We start from the raw sequence: 13,375 nt of genomic DNA on the forward strand, positions 1-13,375 counted from the left end.
GCTGGGTCTTTTCCTCAATGAGAGCAAGTCGACCCTGGTACCAACTCAAAGGATAGAGTTTATCGGGGCAGTGTTGGACTCGAACCGAGCCAGGGCATTCCTGCCGGAGGTTTTCTTCCAAGCAATGACGGACATCATACAAGTCCTCAGACAGTATCCCACCACCGCAGCAAGGGGTTGCCTGAGGTTACTTTGTCACATGGTATCTTGCACATACGTGGTACAGCACGCCTGAATGCGACTCAGACCTCTCCAGGCTTGGCTCGCGTCAGCCTATCGCACGGCGATCTCGACTCTGGTCACCCTCCCGGTGCAGGTCCTCGAGTCCCTCCGTTGGTGGCTCAACCTGCAGACAGTGTGCGAGGGAGTCCCCTTCCACAAACCCCAGCCCTCTCCATCCCTGGTAATGGAAGCATCGGCGCTGGGTTGGGGCGCACACCTGGGAAACCTTCAGATGCAGGGCCTGTGGTCCCAGGACGAACTCTCACTCCACATCAACATCAAGGAGCTGAGAGCAGTCCGACGAGCATGCCAAACCTTCCAAGCTCATCTGAAGGGACAGTGTGTGGGAGTCATGACAGACAACACAATTGTGATGTTTTACATAAACAAGCAGGGTGGAGCCCATTCCTCTCCACTGTGTCAGCTATGGAAGTTCTGCATAGCCCACTCCGTTCACCTGGAAGTGTCTGATCTCCCAGGTTCCCAGAACGAGCTGGTGGAGTACCTCAGCAGATCCTTCCACAATCATGAGTGGTCTGTCCACCCAGACATGATGCACAGTATTTTCCAGAGGTGGGGAGCTCTCCAAATCGACCTCTTTGCCACATGAGGCAACAGAAAGTGCCCACGATTCTGCTCTTTCCGGAACCACTGCCTGGGCTTTCTCTGAAGCATTTCTCCTCCCCTGGACGGATCATCTGCTGTACGCGTTTCCCCCGTTCCCACTCATGCACAAGGTCCTGCTCAAAGTCCGCAGAGACAAGGCAGAGGTCATACTGGTGGCGCCGGTGTGGCCTCGTCAATACTTGTATACCATGCTGCTGGAGCTGTCGGTGGATGCCCCGATCACATTGCCCCTGGTCCCGGACCTGATTACCCAGGACCACGGTCGCCTTCACCACCCCGACCTTCAGTCCCTTCACCTCATGGCTTGGAAGCTTCATGGCTAAACCCTATGGAACTCATGTGCTCCGAGCAGGTTAGGGAGGTCTTGCTTGGTAGCAGGAAACTATCCACCAGGGCCACCTACCTGGCCAAGTGGAAAAGGTTCAATCTCGTGGGCTCAGAGTCGGACATCCCATGCTGCAGGTGCCCATACCGCTTATCCTCGAATACCTACTGCACTTGAAACAGCAGCATCTGGCAGCATTATCCATCAAGGTGCACCTGGCAGCTATCTCCGCATTCCATCCGGGAGCGGCTGGGCGCTCCGTCTTCGCCAACCCCATGGTTGGCTGTTTCCTCAAGGACCTGGCGCAACTGTACCCACAGGTTAGACAGGAGATCCTTTACAAGCTGATGGGTCCCCCGTTTGAACTGCTGGCAACTTGTTCGCTTGTATACCTGTCATCGAAGGTGGCCTTCCTAGTCGCCATTACTTCGGTGAGGAGGGTTTCGGAGCTGAAGGCCCTCACCTCCAACCCTCCCTACACAGTTTTCTTCGAGGACAAGGTGCAGCTTAGGCCTCACTTGGCCTTTCTTCCAAAGGTTGTGTCCCAATTCCACTCCAACCAGGACATTTTTCTAACTGTCTTTTACCCTAAGCCTCATACAAGTAGCCAGGAACAGAGGCTTCACACACTGGGCGCTAGCCTTTTACATTGAGCGCATGAAGCCGTTTCATAACTCACACCAGCTGTTCGTGGCAGATTGGATGAAAGGGCTCCCGGTCTCCTCTCAGAGGATTTCGTCGTGGATCACATCCTGCATTTGGATGTGCTACGAGCTAGATGAAGTCCCTACTCCGGTGCTAATGGCGCATTCCATAAGGGCACAGGCCTCCTCGGTGGCATTCCTGGCGTGGGTCCCTATACAGGAAATCTGCCGGGCAGTGACGTGGTCCTCGGTGCACACCTTCATCTCTCATTACACCATCACCCAGCACGCCAGAGATGATGCAGCATTCGGCAGAGCGGTGCTTCAGTCAGCGATTCCATAACTCTGACCCCACTGCCTAGGTAAGGGTTGGGAGTCACCTAATTTGGAATCGATATGAGCAAGCACTTGAAGAAGAAAAGGTTACTGACCTTCTCGTAACTGTTCTTCGAGATGTGTTGCTCATATCCATTCCAAACCCACCCGCCTTCCCTCTGTCGGAGTAGTAGGGAAGAAGGAGCTGAGGAGGCAGTGGGTCAGCAGGATCATATATTCACCGCCATGGAGGCACTACTCCAGGGGGCTCCACAGCCAACCCGACGGGTGCTGCTAGGGGAAAAACTTTTCCGATGACTGTGCACACGGTGCGCATGCATCTAGAATGGAATGGACGTGATTAGCACATCTCGAAGAACAACAGTTACGAGAAGGTGAGTAACTGTTTTTTATAAGAATATTAAGGTTGCCTGTAAGAACTATTAATTCTGTCTTCTGATCAAGGTTTGATTTGGTGTGCTGTAAGTGAGGCATGGGCCATGCACTGAACCATGAGGAGAAAACAATATTGAATAGCTGCTCGCTAAGTGAGCACTGTCCTTTCTATGCACTGAATGAGGCAGGGGATCTGTGGGGGGGAAAAAATAGTATGTGCTTATGGCACGGGGGGACGCGGAAGGTATTTCAAAATAAGTTGCACAGGGAATCTTAATCCTGGCAGATCGTACTTTTTGAATGCCTGACTTTGCAGCCTTAATGTTCTTTTAATGTAACTTTTATGTGTAACTTTCTGGAGCTTTTTTTAAAAAGCAGACTGAAAAACCAGATTCCATCATGTGTTGTCCTAGTGACTCTGGTCATCAGCAGTACTGTTGGTGCCTTTAGATCCATGCCACAGACCTCTACCTCTTGAAATAACAAACTGATAACAGTAGTAGGTTGTAATCATCTGCGTGGATCAGCATTGGGTGGGATGAGACCCCTTGCCTGAGGGCTTCACATATATTTGCTAGCAGCAGACTAATGGTGAGACTTGGAAGTCTTGGATTCCATTCCAGGCTCTGGAGGAGAGTGTTCTCTAGTGGGAACAGAGCCTTCTGCTAGGTTCTCCCAAGCTTGACCCCTTTTGCCCCTTCCCCTCTAAACTGTTTCTGTCCCAGTCCCATTCTTCTCACCCATTCAGCCCCAGTTCCTCTTTCCCAGCTTCTTGTCTGATCTCTCTCTCTCGCTCTCTCTCTCTCTCTCTCTCTCTTCTTTCCCCCCCCGCCCCCTTTTCCTCTGGCCTCTAGTCACAATGGCTATTAGCCAAGATGGGCAGGGATGCTGCGCCTAGCCTCTGTGTGCCAGAAGCTGGGAATGGGTGACGGGATGGATGGATCATTTCCTCTGGGGCTCCTGGGATTGGCCACTGTCGGAAGACAGGATACTGAGCTAGATGGACCTTTGGTGTGACCCAGTATGATTGTTCTTATGTTAATGTTCCTTGTCCCAGTCTCTGCCCAGCCAGTCACAATTCTCCCCTGTACTGGGGCTCCTGGTCAGATCCAATTCTCCCTTCCCACCCACTGGCTCCCAGTCATCCTTCTCTTCACTTCCCCCCTCTCTCTCCCCCCCCGCCCACTTCCTTCCTTGGCTCCCAGGCTCAACTTCTCCCTGGCTGTCAGTCCCAGTTTCTATGCTAGCTCCCCTTGTTCCAGTCTCTCTCTCTCTCTCGCACACACGCACACCAGGTTCTTGTCTCATCTGCATACGACTTAGGTCGTTTTCTCCTCCATGCTGCTAGTGCAGCAGCAGAGAGGGCATTGAAAGCAGAGAAGAGACATGAATTCAGGCTAGAGCAGCTACAACTACAGTTGCAGGGAAGACCCTGTTCAGCACCTTGCAGGGCTGGAGGATGCTTACTGTGGATGGAGTCCTCGCAGAATGAAAATGTGAATCTCTAGCAAGTCTTTACTGAGCATATGTGAATTGAGAGTCTTAAAAGGTCAAATTTGGACAGATTTTTTGTAGGAACAGCAAAAGTCACATGACGGATGCACAAGGCCCCTTCCTTGCCTAACTTCAGCTATCTGCTCCTAAGCTCAGGGGCACTGGAGGTCTTCAAAGCAAAGGTTGCCAATATTTTTTAACATGGGCAAAGCAAAGTATTTTTCCCTGGTCTCATTTTTGGAAACAGCCAACCCCTTCTGGCTGAATCCCACCTCCCCCCAAAAAATATTCAGTATGGAAAATTTCAGCCCAAATGGTTAAAGTTTGGCAGTTATAAGCAATTGAAAAGGTAGGGTCTTCTAACAGGCAATGTCAGATAAGCTTCCACCTCACATGCTAATATCTCACCGGGGAGCAGTAAGCTGTTGGCCAGACCTGGAGGTGTTTGGTTTCCAGGAGGCAGAGTGAGGATCTGTTCAGCTCACCTACTCTTAGTATGGGGTGAGCCACATGCAGAGCTCTTCTTCTTTTCCCCCTTCACATGGGGTGCCCCAGGACCACCACTTTGGCAGCACAATGGCCTTGGAGTGAACACATAGTTTTAGTAGTAAAGTTCTTGAGAAAGCATCTTACAATCTGCAGTTGCCACATGTGACTGAGTACTAGGGGGATTGGTTCACCTTCCATGAAACCACTGGAAACATTTCTTAGGCCTCATCAGCCTTCAGAGCTGGGGTGCCTTAGGATACTACCCTTGTAAGGTCTTAGCCAATAAGGCACTCTTCACCTTTCCTGGGTTTGGTTTGGTTGTTGTAGTAGTGAGAATGAAGCTTGCTATGTGATAAGATTTCCAAGTGTCTCCTACTATGTTTGCATTTTGTTTTTCCCTTCGCAGGATGATCCCCCAGGAGAGGGAGACTTGCCCTTTCAGCTCAGCTCTCAGTCTTCCTCATCACATTCTCAACTTACAGTGGACTTACCTGTTCATATCCTTCAGGTAAAGCACCTTAGAATTCTGATTTTGGTTGTCAAGTTAGATGCAATGAAAACAATTTTGCACCAACACTTTCGCTATCCTGTACTACAGAAGTACTCTACTTTCAGACCAAAGTCTAATTTCACAGGCTCTAGCTCTGTGACCACAAGAGGTTTGCCGTGGGCATTGCAGAGATGCTGTAGGAGGTTGGTTCCCCCCCCCGCCCCAAATGCTCCCATTTCTTGTTTTGCTCCATGTTGGAGATGCTATTTACTTTTGCCCCAAAGGGTAACCTCGAGAAAGATGTTCCATGACTGTTATGATAGGTGGCCGGGAAGACCTGGAGCCAGATTTTCAAAAGTGCTCTGCACTTACAGTTGTGGGGCTGGATTTTCAAAAAAACTCTGCTCTGATTTAGGCACCTTAAATATGATGTGACCAGATTTTCAAAAGTACTCTGCACCCATCTGCTTCCATTAGTAATAGCAGGGCTGTTGCTTGCCAAGTGCTCCTGAAAACACAATGACTTATATAGGTACCTGAGTGGAAGCTCTGCTGTATGCTGAGTTTTTTCTGAAAATCAGGTGCTCAGTTTTTAAAATTTGAGGGGATATCCTAGAACTGTCAAATCCCCAAACAAGTACAGATTGAGGCCAAGTGGTAGTTCCCAAAAGGAAAGTGAAGACATTCATAGATCCTACTCTTCCATAGTGACTGGGATTCAAATAACTCCAGCAGCAAAAGGGAGTGATATTTTTAAACAGACGCAATCTAATGGCAACTACCAGAAACATAACCCTTTAACAACTTGGGCTACTACCAGAGAAGTACCTTTACTGGCAGCTCGGACATGGAAAATACCCCTGCACTAGTAAAAGTGTGCAAGAAAACCGCTGAAGGGAATGGAACGCTCTGCTACCCTGTGCACTGAAAATCACCTTTGGATAGTAGTGTGGATTTAAATTCATTCACTTTTGGAATGTCTCTTACCACTGTACTGCAGTGAAGCTCCACCAAATGCCACTTGCATCCCAAAAGCATCATGAGTAAAGACAGCTGAAAACTGTCTTGCTACCTATTCAGGATACTCCTAATATCTACTATTCTGACAAGCTGTTTGTCCGTGAACATGGACAGCTCCATAACTGAGAACCAAGTGCTAATAACTTAGTGGAGAGAAATAGATCACTTTTCTTTTTTATGATCGTTATGGAGCTTTCCATCTGTCAAGTTAATTGCAACGTAGTATTTGAGCCAAATAATGTCCTTTCCAGTAGAAACAAAAGTGGTTTGTATACTTTCTTCCCAGAACTATCCATGTCTTGAACAACCCTATAATAAATTGGTGGGTACAGAAGGGGAGTTGGATTATTTCAAATTCTGAAGGGTTAACGTGAAGGGAAACAATATTTTTTAAATTGTCAATTATTTTGTTTCTTTTGTCAACAATAGTCAGGATCCATCCCCACCCCATCAGCATTTTAATGAAATGCTGTTAGCAGTCCAGCTAGATCAGTTTGCAAACCAGGAGTGGGACAACTTTAAATTTACTGTGAAGGGTTCAGTGCATTTGGTTTCTTGGCATAATCTTATAACATAAGAATGGCTATACTGGGTCAGACCAAAGGTCCATCCAGCCCAGTATCCTGTCTACCGACAGTGGCCAATGCCAGGTGCCCCAGAGGGAGTGAACCTAACACGTAATGATCAAGTGATCTCTCCATGAATTTATCTAGTTCTCTTTTAAACCCTGATATATAGTCCTAGCCTTCACAACCTCCTCAGGCAAGGAGTTCCACAGGTTGACTGTGCGCTGTGTGAAGAAGAACTTCCTTTTATTTGTTTTAAACCTGCTGCCCATTAATTTCATTTGGTGGCCCCTAGTTCTTATATTATGGGAACAAGTAAATAACTTTTCCTTATTCACTTTCTCCACACCACTCATGATTTTATATACCTCTCCATATTCCCCCCTTAGTCTCCTCTTTTCCAAGCTGAAAAGTCCTGGCCTCTTTAATCTCTCCTCATATGGCACCCGTTCCAAACCCCTAATCATTTTAGTTGCCCTTCTCTGAACCTTTTCTAATGCCAGTGTATCTTTTTTGAGATGAGACCACATCTGTATGCAGGATTCAAGATGTTGGCGTACCATGGATTTATATAAGGGCAATAAGATATTCTCCGTCTTATTCTCTATCCCTTTTTGAATGATTCCTAACATCCTGTTTGCTTTTTTGACTGCCGTTGCACACTGCGTGGACGTCTTCAGAGAACTATCCACGATGACTCCAAGATATCTTTCCTGATTAGTTGTAGCTAAATTAGCCCCCATCATATTGTATGTATAGTTGGGGTTATTTTTTCCAATGTGCATTACTTTACATTTATCCACATTAAATTTCAGTTGCCATTTTGTTGCCCAATCACTTTGTTTTGTGAGATCTTTTTGCAGTTCTTCACAGTCTGCTTTGGTCTTAACTATCTTGAGCAGTTTAGTATTATCTGCAAACTTTGCCACCCTACTGTTTACCCCTTTCTCCAGATCATTTATGAATAAGTTGAATAGATTGGTCCTAGGACTGACCCTTGGGGAACGCCACTAGTTACCCCTCTCTATTCTGAAAATTTACCATTTATTCCTACCCTTTGTTCCCGGTCTTTTAACCAGTTCTCATCCATGAAAGGATCTTCCCTCTTATCCCATGACAACTTAATTTACGTAAGAGCCTTTGGTGAGGGACCTTGTCAAAGGCTTTCTGGAAATCTAAGTACACTATGTCCACTGGAGCCCCGTTGTCCACATGTTTGACCCCTTCAAAGAACTCTAATAGATTAATAAGACATGCTTTCCCTTTACAGAAACCACGTTGACTTTTGCCCAGCAAGTTATGTTCTTCTAGGTGTCTGACAATTTTATTCTTTACTATTATTTCAACTAATTTGCCCTGTACTGACGTTAGACTTACCAGTCTGTAACTGCCGGGATCACCTCTAAAGCCCTTTTTAAATATTGGCGTTACATTAGCTATCTTCCAGTCATTGGGTACAGAAGCTGATTTAAAGGACAGGTTACAAACCCTAGTTAATAGTTCCGCAACTTCACATTTGAGTTCTTTCAGAACTCTTGGGTGAATGCCATCTGGTCCCAGTGACTTGTTACTGTTAAGTTTATCAATTAATTCCAAAACCTCCTCTAGTGACACTTCAATCTGTGACAATTCCTCAGATTTGTCACCTACAAAGGACGGCTCAGGTTTGGGAATCCCCCTAACATCCTCAGCTGTGAAGACTGAAGCAAAGAATTCATTTAGTTTCTCTGCAATGACTTTATTGTCTTTAAGTGCTCCTTTTGTATCTCGATCATCCAGGGGCCCCACTGGTTGTTTAGCAGGCTTCCTGCTTCTGATGTACGTAAAAAACATTTTATTACCTTTTTGAGTTTTTGGTTAGCTGTTCTTCAAACTCCTTTTTGGCATTTCTTATTACATTTTTACACTTAATTTGGCAGTGTTTATGCTCCTTTCTATTTACCTCACTAGGATTTGACTTCAACTTTTTAAAAGATGCCTTTTTATCTCTCACTGCTTCTTTTACATGATTGTTAAGCCACGGTGGCTCTTTTTTAGTTCTTTTACTGTGTTTTTTAATTTGGGGTATACATTTAAGTTGGGCCTCTATTATGGTGTCTTTGAAAAGTGTCCATGCAGCTTGCAGGGATTTCACTCTAGTCACTTTACCTTTTAATTTCTGTTTAACTAACCTCCTCATTTTTGCATAGTTCCCCTTTCTGAAATTAAATGCCACAGTGTTGGGCTGTTGAGGTGTTCTTCCCACCACAGGAATGTTAAATGTTGTTATATTCTGGTCACTATTTCCAAGTGGTCCTGTTATAGTTACCTCTTGGACCAGATCCTGCGCTCCACTCAGGACTAAATCGAGAATTGCCTCTCCCCTTATGGGTTCCTGTTCCAGCTGCTCCAAAAAGCAGTCATTTAAAGTATTGAGAAATTTTGTCTCTGCATTTCGTCCTGAGGTGACATGTACCCAGTCAATATGGGGATAATTGAAATCCCCCACTATTACCGAGTTCTTTATTTTGATAGCCTGTCTAATCTCCCTTAGCATTTCATCGTCACTATCACTGTCCTGGTCGGGTGGTCGATAATAGATCCCTACTGTTCTATTCTTATTAGAGCATGGAATTACTATCCATAGAGATTCTATGGAACATGTGGATTCATTTAAGATTTTTACTTCATTTGATTCTACATTTTCTTTCACATATAGTGCCCCCTCCCCCCCCCCGCATGACCTGTTCTGTTCTTCCGATATATTTTGTACCCCGGAATGATTGTGTTCCATTGATTATCCCCACACTACCACTTCTGTAATGCTTATTATATCAATATCCTCCTTTAACATGAGGCTCTAGTTCACCCATCTTATTATTTAGACTTCTAGCATTTGTGTACAAGCACTTCAAAAACTTGTCACTGTTTATTTGTCTGTCCTTTTCTGATGTCAGATTCTTTTTTTATGTGAATGTTTCTCGTCTGATCTGGCCCATACTTTATCCTCTTCCATCCTCCCCTCCTGACTAGAACCTAGAGAATCTCTATCAATAGACTCTCCTCTAAGAGAAGTCTCTGTCCGATCCACGTGCTCCACTGCAGCAATCGGCTTTCCCCCATCTCTTAGTTTAAAAACTGCTCTGCAACCTTTTTAATGTTAAGTGCCAGCAATCTGGATCCAGTTTGGTTTAGGTGGAGCCCATCCTTCCTGTATAGGCTCCCCCCATCCCAAAAGTTTCCCCAGTTCCTAATAAATCTAAACTCCTCTCTACACCATTCTCATCCATGCATTGAGATGCTGAAGCTCTGCCTGCCTACCTGGCCCTGCGTGTGGAACTGGAAGCATTTCTGAGAATGCTACCATAGAGGTCCTGGATTTCAGTCTCTTTCCTAGCAGTCTAAATTTGGCCTCCAGGATATCTCTCCTACCCTTCCCTATGTCATTGGTACCTACATGTACCATGACCACCGGCTCCACCCTAGCACTACACATAATTCTATCTAGATGCCTCGAGAGATCCGCAACCTTTGCACCCGGTAGGCAAGTCACCATACCGTTCTCCCCGTCATCACAAACCCAGCTATTTATGTTTCTAATGATCGAATCTCCCATTACTAACACCTGCCTTTTCCTAATGACTGGAGTTCCCTCCCCCGGAGAGGTAACCTCAGTGCGAGAGGATATCCCAACATCATCTGGAAGGAGGATCCCAACTATGGGAAGGTTTCCCTCTGCTCCCATTGACTGCTCTCCTTCCCTGAGCCTTTCATCCTCCTTAACAGTGCAGGGGCTGTCTGACTGGAGGTGGGACAAATCTACAGTGTCCCGGAAAGCCTCATCAACATATCTCTCTGCCTCCCTTAGCTCCTCCAGTTCCACCACCCTGGCCTCCAAAGCCCACACCCGGTCTCTGAGGGCCAGGAGCTCCTTGCACCGAATGCACACATACGCCACCCGCCCACAGGGCAGGTAACCATACATTCTGCACTCAGCGCAATAAACTGGATAGCCTCCACTCTGCTGCTGGGCTTCTGCCTGCATTCTCTCCTATAGCTACCTAGGTTAATGATAGGGTTTTTGTTTAAATCAAGAAGATTTGATTATAGTTTAGGTTAAAGGTTTTAAAGAACGGCAAATGTACCTCGCCCCCTTCCAAACTCTCTCTCTAAACTCCCTGTTAGCGGCCCCTATTTGCAAAGCTTGAATTAAGTTTGAAGGTAAAGAAATATTACAAAAAGGGACTGTGTGTTACAAGCAATGAAAACATAATGGGGTGAAAGCTTTGTCTGAATTCCAAACTCTTTTGTGTACTTTGTTTTGACAGGAACCACACAACTCCACAGAGGATGATGCAGGTTCTGATAACTCTCAGTTCACCGGAAGCACAATAAACTTACAGGACCTGGAATGATTGTTAGGAATATTCATTTGAAAACAGAATGGTGCAGTCATATCTTGACAAAGCAAATATAGCTGTGTTCCAGTTTCTCAAGGAAAATATGAAAAGTAGGAGTACATGACTATGATCACACACTTAGTGTCAGTTACATGAAAAAAGAATAAAAAAAATATCAGCAAATCCTACTTAACATGTCTATGTAAGATATTCTTTCTGTCTTGTGGTCAAAGATGCTGGGGCCGGACTTGCTGAAATCCCATTGTAGAAAAGTGCCATAGCTATTAAACGTCTAACCAGGGTAATAATTTTCCTGTTTTCACAAGAAAGCAAATATTTCACAGCTAATGAACAAATACAAACTTAAATTTTTTTGTGTGACTTTTAAACTTTTCCTCCATTAGGAAAGGTCTCCTACTTGGCATGGATGATATGGAATCGGGGGGGGGGGAATCCTGAAATATTTTTTCCAAAACTTGTTTCAGCCATCTTATATATTGACAGCAAATTTCAATAAAATATTTTACAAGGCATGGTAGGAAAGTAGGATAGTGCCCAGAAAGCAGGGAGAAGAAATGAAGTAAAAGTCCCTGGGATACCAAAATATAGATTAAATATTAACTGTGAATGAGTTTTGGTGCCTATGTTGAGCCTTCCCCCTCTCATTCATCCTGAATAATATTTAGCTGAATTCTTCCAGCAAGACTTAAAAAAAGAAAGCTTCGTTAGAGAACTATATTCTCCATAAGCAATTAGCTAATGTTCCAACAGCATTTGACAAGTTAGGGCTGTCTTAACAGTCCCTATTTTGGTGAAATGTTTGACAGCCACCTAATTCAAAGCACCTTCATTATGTTTTTATACTACAAAAAGTGTTCCCAAGTTACTCATAACTAGCCACTATCTTTTAGAATTATATATTCTGTTACCACTTGAGCTTCATTAAAATCTAGAATATCTAGTGAGCATAGTGTCCAGCTGGCCGACTGATTATCCAGTTGTCAGAGTTTTTTAGAGGGAGAGGAAAAGTATTGTTAACTAGGAAGAATTGCCTCATTTGAAAAATTGCAGTTTCTAGAAGAACAGCTGCATGTACTGTACTTAACTGAATTGAATAAGCCTGAATAAGCATAGGGTTGTGTAAATTCTCAATGGAAAAAACAAAACACCTTTTGGTTATTAAATTTTAAGGTAGTAATTTAAATGTTTTATGGTGATGTCCTGAATGCCTATAAAATTATGTATAGGACTTTGATAAAGGGGTGTGTGTGTGGTTTTTTTCCCCCTCAATGAGTTGTGTGTATGCACGTATGTGTATATATTTTTTACAGAATAAGATGTCATGCAGAAGAACATTGCGATCTTCCTAATATTGCACATATTTATTTATTTAGTTATACTGTTGAATTCACCTGAGGTTGTTCAGAAATGCTTTTACTTCCTGTGCCTTTTGAACTATGTATATGTCCAGATAAATACTTTTTGGTTTCTGAGTCTTGAAAGCAGTATACAGGCTATTTTCACTTCAAACTGATTTGCAGGCAGTATTTTATCCTCTGAACTAACGTTGTTTTTCTGTCTGTGGTGGCTAAACAGTTTGAGCATTGGATATTCCTCTGCTCATGCCCAAGGGATCTCTAGCCTGCCTCAGATGAGGTCTCCAAGCCAGAGTGAGTCAGTGAGGAGATTTCACCCACTTGTTGCGGGGACTGCTGTTTTGTTTGATCATGGAGTCCAATGTGGAAAGGTTAAAGGGGCTTATGAGTCATCTGCAGGAGCACAGCACTGTTGAACAGACTACTGGGTCTTGCTTTAGAACAGTCGCTAATGCTGTCCCTGAAAGCTGTCACCCTGAATGCCAAACTCCTCATGGAACCATACCAGTTGTTCTTAAATTAAGAAAATGGTGAAGAAACCTAATTTCTTTTTATGGGACTTAAAACTGCATCTGTTTCTACTTCTGAAAATGTACCTCACTTGGCTTTGTATATGAATGTAAATTGCTAACTGCTTGGGGCCGAGACTCCGGTTAATCGGCTTGAAGTCCATTGCTGGCAATGGACATCTGAAGAACTGCTGGTGCAAAAGGATTAATAAAGCTTTTTTTATGGTCACTTTGGCATTGGGTTTGTTCTTGATATGAGTAATCTTTTGTTGATGCAAAGGTATATGCTATTGGCTTTAAAACTAATGCTGAACAGCTTTTCATCTGCAGTGCTTGTTCTTTCCTCTTGAATCTTGTATGTTCAGTAGGCAGGATGGAGCTTGTACTGAAACTCCAATTCCTGGAAGGGTGTTTCTTTTGGTGCATAGGCTTGGGGTTTGTGACAAACATCTGTCTAGAACCTAGCTTTGTCTTGCTGTAACTAAAGATGTCATCCACCTGTGTAATGAACGTGATATCCTAA

At 44.5% G+C, this 13,375-nt stretch overlaps 1 protein-coding gene across 1 annotated transcript in view; it reads left to right on the forward strand.

Moving 5' to 3' along the window:
- The window catches only part of ZXDC (ZXD family zinc finger C), a 35,354-nt gene extending 22,273 nt beyond the window's left edge, over positions 1 to 13,081 (forward strand). The window contains exons 10-11 of the mRNA XM_026650448.1: positions 4,919 to 5,020; positions 10,896 to 13,081. Of these exons, the coding sequence (XP_026506233.1) occupies positions 4,919 to 5,020; positions 10,896 to 10,982 (189 nt within the window). The 3' untranslated portion in view covers positions 10,983 to 13,081. The remainder of the gene's footprint in view (positions 1 to 4,918; positions 5,021 to 10,895) is intronic.
- The last annotated feature ends 294 nt before the right edge of the window (positions 13,082 to 13,375 follow it).

This window comes from Terrapene carolina, unplaced genomic scaffold (assembly GCF_002925995.2).
Source record: "Terrapene carolina triunguis isolate 2854851 unplaced genomic scaffold, T_m_triunguis-2.0 Scaffold89, whole genome shotgun sequence".
Lineage (NCBI taxonomy): Eukaryota > Metazoa > Chordata > Testudines > Emydidae > Terrapene > Terrapene triunguis.